Here is an 8646-nt window from a genome sequence, read left to right on the forward strand (position 1 = left end):
GACTTCCTTTGTGCCTGTCCTCGGACTTCTGACAACCCTGCCACGGCCCCTTGTCGGACAGAACAGACCCCGAGGGGACCAGCTCCACCTGCAGTGCCACCACTGGAGGTACTGAATTTGGTTCAACCTGTGACTTCTACCAGCCTTCTTCCTATCAAATGCAGACCAGCAGTCAACATTTTCCCAGTACTGGGGATTGAGCCCCGGGCCTTTGCACTGAGCTACACCCCCAGCCGTGCTTTCATCTTTTATTGTGAGACAAAATCTCCCTAAATTGCTTCAACTGGGCTCCAACTTGCGATGCTCCTGCCTCAGCCTCCCAGAGTGCTGGGATTACAGGTGTAGGACACGAGGCCCAGCTAATGTTCAACATTTTTGAGGAACCAAGTTCTAGTGATGGCAACAGGATGAGTGATCTTGTTTCCTAACTGGGTTCCTAAGGTCTTATATTAAATAAGTCTACAAGAAAAACTTCAAAGCTGGAAGGTGTGGTCGTGGTCTGACCATGACTCAGGCCAGTTCACAGACCCCACCTTCGGGCAGGGTGAGAGCCGATGGTCTGGGTGGGCCACGCCACACCCCACGCGCCTGCCCGCCCATCTCCTGTGAGCACAGTACACACTCAACAAAGAAGCAAGGAGGGGAGAGGAGAGCAAGAGACGGCGTGTCTGTAAGAAAAGTCAGTATATTTATGGTTTGCTTTATAAAAGTTACTATAATACAATGGTACATAGTATTGAATTCACAAAAATATGAACAAATATTTACAGCAAGACACACCCACAACAGAAACACTTCTCTTCAAAACAAGTTACATACGGATGGCAGAGTCTACGCACAAACAACCCTAAAGTTTATCCGTTCTCTTCTTTGCAGAGGGAGAGAAAAGGGAAAAGAAAAGCAAAAAAAGCAGAAACCCCCGACACTTCAAAAGTAGAGATTTGTTCAATGCAAAACAACGGCTACAAAGGGAAAATGGGCCAACACATACGTGGATTATTGCAAACCATTCCGGGGTTGCCCGGGGATTTGGGGAGAGGGGCCCAGCCCTCGCCCGCAGCGGCCGGCGTTGCCCGGGCTGCGGCTGTGAGGCGGGGCGGGGCGAGGGCACACACAGCCTCCCCTGGTTTCCTCGTGTTGTCCCCCACTTCTTTAACGGGGGACAGGATGAAGACAGCCCCTTGGAGGCTGCACAAGTAACTTAAATCAGCCATCTACAAACTATACCATTTCCTCATGTGAAAAATAAATATTTCCTCGGTTGCACGTTAGGCAGAAAACTGCAATCGGAAGAGAAGGTCGCCGCTGCGCCCAGGTGCCCCTCTACCTTAAGGCCACCAGTTTCCTGCACCTTGGAAACCGGTGGGCACAGTTGCACACAGAGAGGGCCTGAGAAAAAATTAAAAAAAAAAAAAAACAAAACAACAAAACCACCAACGACAAAAAAAGAGAAAAATAACAATTCTTTGTACAGAATTTACATGATAACAAGCTTGACACAAGCTGAGATACCAGAGGCGCCGCCGTCCGTCCGCAGAGGGGGTGCGGTCGCATCTCGTGAGGACCCCGTCACAACGGCCTCGTTCCGGAGATTATGTACACGCCTGCTCTGCTTTCGGGACGGGGACTTGCTTTTGTGTGTCTTTTTTTTTTTTCTTTTTTTTTTTTGGAAGTACAAAGAAATGAGCAAAAAAGTCTCCCCACATGTTTCTACAAGAAACAATGTTCCCAAGAAAAAGTCCTTTCTGGCAGTCTATATACAGAAGTGGGTTCTGAACTTCAAAAACTTATTTTTTTTTTCCCTTCGTTTTGATTTTATACACGCACAAGAAAAAAAAAAATTCATGGAAATAAACCCTGAAAAGGAGAAAGGGGCGGGGGAACTGTCAAAGACTGAGATCTGAGTTTTAAAATCTTTCACAAGATTTTCCTTTCTCTGGGAGAAATAAACTGCTCACTCCGAAAATAAATACGCTCTAGCAGAGCTCCGGGGTAGGGGCTGCCGATGGCGGGGTGAGCGGGAAGCTTATAAACAAAAACGCCGCACGCGCGTGGGGTCAGGCAACCCGTACGGCGGGGCTGGGGGACCCGCCTGCCCTGGGAGCCCCTCGGCCTGGCCGGTGTGGGCGGAGCGATTGGGCACAGCTGTCCCGCGCCCTGCCTGCACTGGGGTTCCTGGGGCGCTCCCTCGTTGCTGGCATCCGAATGAGAAAGTAAACATCGAACCCGAGGACTGGGGAGTGGTGGGGCGTGGGTGGCGGGGTCTGGCCGCGGGGGGCGGCAGCGTGGCGTCCTCGCCCTGCCCTGGCGCGGGGGCTGCCAGGGGCGTAGTGTGGCGAGGCCAAGGCCGCGGCCCCGAGGCCTCTGCAGCCCTGCGAGTGCCCTCTCTGGTTCTGCCTTCACATTTCAGCGGTCAAAGCGTCTTCTCGGTCGAGGAAGGGAGGGAGCGAGGACACGACATAGCAGCATCCACAGGAAGACACTGGAGGGGGTGAGGGCGGGGCGCGGCGGACAGAGGGCGGGCGGGGCGCGGGAGGGCGAGACAGACAGAAGCTGGTGTCAGAGCTGAGCAAAATTCCTGAAAGGAGCATTTTTTAAAAATGAAAGGGACACAGGTGAGAGACTGAAGCCCTTTCCGCGGCCAGGCGGGCGCTGCGGGCTGGGCCTGGGTAGTGTTGGGGGCGCCAAGCCCTGCCGAGGCCGAGGGGCGAGGGACAGCACCTGAAGTGGGGGTTGGGGGCGGCCCCGCAGGCCTAGTTGAGGGTCCCCCGGCAGTTCTCGGAGCCGCAGAGGCAGGGGATCTTCACGTCCTCGATGGGGAACTTGTAGTCGTAGGTGATCTCCTCGTTCACGCTGATGTGCTGCTTCGAGTAGATGACGATCTTCTTCTGTGACTCCACCGTGATGACCTTGGCGTAGCAGTTGGGCTGCGGGCAGGGGGTGCCGCAGTGAGCCCCGAGGCAGCACCCCGCCCCCACCCCTGCTGGGGAGACCCCCCATCCCAGCCCGACCTCACACCCAGGGCCTGACTCACAGCCACAGGAGGCCCTGCCAACGGGTCACCCCTGAGCATGACAAGGACCTCTGATATTCACTAAGAATGACAATGACCAAGCTGAGTACAATGGTGTACTCCTATAACCCCAGGACTCTTGGAGGCTGAGGCAGGAGGATCCTAGCCCAGTCTGGGCAACTGACTAATTCATCCAGACCCTGTCTCAATTTATTTATTTATGTATGTATGTATTTATTAATTATTATTATTTTGTCTTTTTGAGGTAGAGTTTCACTATGCAGTTCAGGCTGGCCTCAAACTCACAGCAATCCTCCTGCCTCAGCCTCCCAAACACTGGGATTACAGGTATGTGCCACCACGCCCTGGGAGCTCAATTTTAGTATAGGTGCTGCCAAAGTGAGCACACAGACCCTGTCTCAAAATAAAATATAAAAAAGGGCCAGGGATATATAGCTCAGGGCCCTGGGGTTCAATCCTGAGTACTGAAAGGAAAAAAAAGGCAATGATAGTATTTTCCCTGGGTCTTCTGCTTCCATACAAATTGTACTTCTAGCCCAGGCCTCACTTTTGAGCTCTGGACACAGCTGTCAGTAACCTGCAGCTCCCAGCCGCCTGTCTTTGTTCTCAATTACTCCTGGCGGATAAGGAGGGGTACTCTACCACCTACCCACATCTCTGCACCCTTATTTTTTGAGACAGCGTCTTGCTGAGTTACCCAGGTGGGACTTGACTTTGTGATCCGCTTGCCGGGCCTCGCAAAGCGCTGAGATTGTAGGCACGTGCAGTGCTGCTGCCGTAAAGTTCTTATCGGTACACGGACACACCCACTCACCTATTCCACTCACCAGCACATCCTGTGACTGCTTTCTTGACAACTGTAGAATTTTTTTTGTGGTTCTGGGGACTGAACTCAGGGCCTTCACACTCAGCTACATCCCTATATCTTTTTTTATTTTGAGACAAGGTCTCACTATGTCACTATGTCACTAGACGGCCCAGGCTAGGTTCGAACTTGCCATCCTTCTGCCTCAGCCTCCCAGAGTGCACCACTGTGCTCGGCACAAATGCAGAGTTAATTAGCTGCTACGGAGGCCCTGTGGGCACAAAGCCAAACGTGTACCATCTGGCCCTTTCCAGGAGAGGTCAACCGGCCCCGAACCTCTCCGGAGCCATAGATCCAGCACCTGCTCGAGGTGCCCACCTCTGTGAGTGCCAGGCTTGTTGGCACTGGGCAGCGGCCATGCCATGCACTGAGGCCCCACACCAACCTCCCCAGCCTCCTCTGCCACTGTTGGCTCGGCCCCACCCAGCAGGGGCGATCTCTCCTAACAACCTCTAAAGCACCACTGCTCTGGGGGCAGCTAGCCATAGCCAGGCCTCGGTCACAGTGCCTCTGGACCCAGCAGGTCCTGTGGCTACTCTCGCCCAGGAACAATTACTCCTGACCAGCAGCTAAGGACGCTTTTCCCAAAGGGCAGCAGATCTGTCACCCCACGACTCCCACCTTCGCGGGGAGGATGGGACCTGAATCCAGGGCTTGCTTTGGCCGTAGCTCCTCAGCTGGGCCGGCAAGGCTGAGTGACCAGGCTGGGTCCAACCCTGCCCACTCCACCCTGCTGCCCCTTGCTATCCTTCAACCCAGTGCCCTCCCCACTGCCCCAGGGCCTTTGACCATGCCCCCGACACCATCCCAGGTTGGCCCTCTTGTCTCTCAGATATCAGAGATTGCTGATCATAGGAAGGTCTCGCCCAGCCCCTCTCCCGGACAGGGATCACGATCGCAGTCTGGAGAGCTGCCACACTGCGGACCTGGACTAACTGTCCCACAGGAACTCGCCAAGTAGCACTGCCAGCCCCGGTCCTTGCTTACACTGGCCCTGTCTCAAGGGCCAAGGCGACAAGGACGCCACCACTGTGGAGTAGCTCCGCATCGAGCAGCTAAGTTCTGCCTACAGAGCCTGCACAGGGAAGGAGCGCCAGGGTCACCAGGCACCGGAGCAGCAATCTCCCCAGCACCTTTACTCCTTGTCACAGCTGCACAAGACAGGTTGTTTTACTGAGCAGACTCCTGGGCCTCAGAGGACAAAAGCTCTTTTTTTGTTTTTGTCTTTTTGAGACAGGCTCTTGCCGTGTATTCCAGGCTGGCCTTGAACTCTGGTGATCCTCCTGCCTCAGCCTCCCGCGTGCTGGGATTACCACACAATCCTGCTGAGAAGGGCTTCTGGCATGGCCCCCATGTCCCCCCTGTCACCCCCAAGGGACCCAGACTGAGGACGGAGGCTGTATGGGGCTCCCGGTTCCCGTTCCCTTCATGGCGGGTGTGGCTACCACTTGCGGACACTCACGTTGCAGCTGTGGTTAATGAAACGTGCGAAGTTGCCACACTTGGTGGCGTCGATGATGGTGTCGTGGTCGACCCGGAACATGTAGCTGCTACCGATGCCCTCGTCCTCATACCTTTTCTCCCGCATGTCCGCGATCACCTGGCCCCAGAAGACGTCGTGTTGGTAAGGCTGGCCCCGTGCCCACGCTGGCCCATCCCGCCCCGGCCCGGCAGGCAGCACCTACCTGGCGGATGTTCTGGCCCACGTACTCGATGACCATCTCGTCGGCCGCGATGGGCTCCATGGCGAACAGGCCCCAGTCGTGAATGTGGCTCTTGCAGAACTTAAGTTTCTTCTTCCGGAACTGCAGGGGAAGGCAGGGAGAGGTCAGCCAGGTCCCAGGCCCCCTGCCCCCTGGCCGCCCCAGGTCATCCAGGCCTCACCTTGAGCTGGTTGAACTTGAGCAGGTCGCTGTCACAGCTGCCAGTGAAGGAGGACAGCAGGCGGCGCTGCTCCGAACGCCGCTCGGAGCCAGCCCGGGTGGAGGCGTGGGGCTGCGCAGGGATGCTCATGCCCTGGGGCGGGAGGGGGCCGGGGGCGGGTCAGAGGGAGGACGCAGTCGCGGGCTCCGAGCGGTGCCCTCAGTGACAGCCCCATCCTGTGCTCTGGGTCACTGTTGGTGGCCCTGGCCTGTCCCCCACCAACCAGGCATCTCCCCTTCCTCCTTCCTGTCTTCGGCCGGTGCACCCCAGTTCTTCCCACGGGGGCACACAGCACGGCTTTCCTCAGCAGCACCTCAGCTAAACATCTGCAGAGGCACCACCAGCCCCAACTCCCTGAGGGCTCTGGGCACCTGACCTCTGAAGGCCTTCGAGAACTCACGCAGGTCCTTCACAGCGGCCGCTTGCTCTCGCCGCTGCCCTCCCTCCGTCTGCAGAGCTCCCTCAACCGCAGGCTGTCCTTACCCCGCTTTCCCTCTCCCCTCCGCCCGTGTCTGCCCACGGGGCGGCCTGGAACCCCAGCAACCGCGTTGTCGTCGCCCCTCTGGACCCCAGCAGTCGGCTACGCTCACTGCGGGTGTGAGCTTCAAACATCACACCCTGAACCACGCCACTCCCCCATCTCCCTCACCCCTCCCCGGGCCGGCCGTGGCGTACAGATGCAAAGCTCAGCCAGCAGTGCAGGGCTCGCGTCTCATCCCAGCACTCTGGGAGGCCGAGGGTCACAAGTTCGAGCTCAGCCTGGACAACTAAGCGACCTGGCGAGCCCCTGCCTCACAGAAAGATAAACGAAGATGGCTGGGTGCTGAGTTCTATCTCTGGTAATGAAAACACAGCATCTAACGTCATCACCCCAGCCCTCGGAGCCTCCCAAGCCGCCTCTGCCTCTGGTCCTAACTGCTTTTCCTTCTCAAGCCCTGGACAGTCTTTCCCCGCCTCAGGGTGCTTTCTCGGAATGTGAACCGCTGAGTTTCAGAAGCTGCTCTGCTGCCTTCATGTTTGTTTGGTTTCTCGGGATAGTGTCTGGCTGTGTGGCCCAGGCGAGCCTAGAGCTCCTGATCCTCCTGCCTCAGCCTCCCAATGCTGGGATTACGTATGAGCCCACGCCCCACTTGCCTTCACTTAACTGAGGTCCCTTCCCATGTCTCTGAGGTCTCTAACCCACACGGCTCACTCTCCCTACTTTTTCTGCCCTGGCTCCCGTGACCTTGAGCCCCTCCTGCCTACTTTCTCTGCGGTCGGCACCTCGAGTGGCCTGCTCATCTGCTCCCTTGACTGCTTCCCACCCCACTTCATGAGCTCGCCAAGGAAAACTGTGCCATGCTCTGCTGTGGCCCTGGACAGGGCCGGCACACACAGGTGCTCAATAGCTGTTCACGGAATTAAACACGAAACAACACAGCAGCACCCTGGGAACCTCGGCTCCTTCAGCTGCCGGGACGCGGCCGGCCACACACCTGGGTGTCTGCGGGGGGCTCGTCGGTGCTGGCACGGCTGCTGTTGAGGTATCTGAGCTTGTCCTTCTTGTCGATGGTGTAGAAGCCCTCGCTGCGGGCACAGCCTGTCACATGCTCGCGGATGCCATCGTCCCGTTTCTTTTTCTTAGCAGAAGAGAGGCTGGTGGGTGGGCGTGCGTCAAGGACCACGTAGACACTCTCAGAGCAACCCCGGCCGCACCCTCCATGCCCTCAGACCCGTCTCCACCTCCACACGACTCCCACTGGCCAATCCCACCAACGATCAGTACCTAGCTATCTGGCCCTGGCCAAGTTTACTGACCACGTTCTGCCTCAGTCTCCCACCTGGACCCCGGCTGCAATGGGCAAAGCTGCCTCTGTCGATGAGGAAGCACAACCAAGGCCCCGGCGAGGTCCCGGGAGGTGGTGAGTGCTCCATACGTTACTTTGCTGTAACAGGGATCATGCTGGTTTCAGCCTTAGGCTTAGGGCAGCATGGAGGGTCACAGCTCAGGTTCTAGATTCAGACCTGCCTGGGTTCGAATCTCAGCTCAGCCACTTTGGAGCTGAGACCTTGGGCAGTCACCACCTAACCTCCCTGAGCCTCGGTTTCTTCCTCTGTAAAATAGGAATCCTAATGGCCCCACCCTACTGGGTCCCGGGAAGATTCCACCAGGTGGAGCGGGCCGAGGGCCCAGGCCAGGGGAAGAGGCTGCGGAGTCTGCTAGCTCCAGGATGCAGTGTGCCTGGCACAGGGTTTAAAGTGCCAGTGGCAACTCAGCTCAAAGCTCAGCAGGTGCCACACCAACACTGGTGAGTAGGTGGCAGGGGCCACTGCGGCTGCCCTCACGGGAGCGTGGGCAGCTACAGACCGGGAGACGGGCCCAAGGGTGGGCAAGGGCTGCCCGAAGCCGAGAGGCCAGGACCGTGTCAGGCAGGATATAGGGGTGGTAGACCCAGAGCGTGTCGTTGAGCCAGTCCATGCCGTTGTCCTGCTGTAGCAGCCGCTCGTAGGTGACACACAGGAAGCGGATGTCCTCCTCGTCAATGCCACCATTCCAGATGTCATACAGGATGGTCATCTCTTCGAACTCCGAGCGGGGCCGGAAAAGGGGCTGGGTCGGCGAGAGTTCAGGGGAGGCCGAAGGGGCTATGAGGTCCTCGTGGCGCTTCTTCGGGGGCCGGCGCCACGGGCCCCGCACCTTGGCCAGCTCCATGTACTCCTCGGTGACTTCGTCACACCCACGAGGGCCTGGGGGGATGGCTTCAGAGGGCCACTGGTTGTCCAGCTCCTTGAAGGGCAGCTTGGTAGGCTCAATGGGGGGTGGGGGTGGGGGAGGAGGCGGCTG

General features: G+C 57.5%; 1 protein-coding gene across 1 annotated transcript in view; it reads right to left on the bottom strand.

The window, feature by feature from the left end:
* Nucleotides 1-667: 667 nt before the first annotated feature.
* Nucleotides 668-8646, bottom strand: part of Setd1b (SET domain containing 1B) — a gene marked incomplete in the record, with an annotated part of 23769 nt that continues 15790 nt past the window's right edge. The window contains 6 exon segments of the mRNA XM_013503539.1: nucleotides 668-2927; nucleotides 5362-5499; nucleotides 5585-5704; nucleotides 5784-5915; nucleotides 7298-7464; nucleotides 8241-8646. The exon segment at nucleotides 8241-8646 is cut by the window's right edge and continues 25 nt beyond it. Coding sequence (XP_013358993.1) covers nucleotides 2754-2927; nucleotides 5362-5499; nucleotides 5585-5704; nucleotides 5784-5915; nucleotides 7298-7464; nucleotides 8241-8646 — 1137 coding nt within the window.

This window comes from Chinchilla lanigera, unplaced genomic scaffold (assembly GCF_000276665.1).
Source record: "Chinchilla lanigera isolate Chin_1 unplaced genomic scaffold, ChiLan1.0 scaffold00081, whole genome shotgun sequence".
Lineage (NCBI taxonomy): Eukaryota > Metazoa > Chordata > Mammalia > Rodentia > Chinchillidae > Chinchilla > Chinchilla lanigera.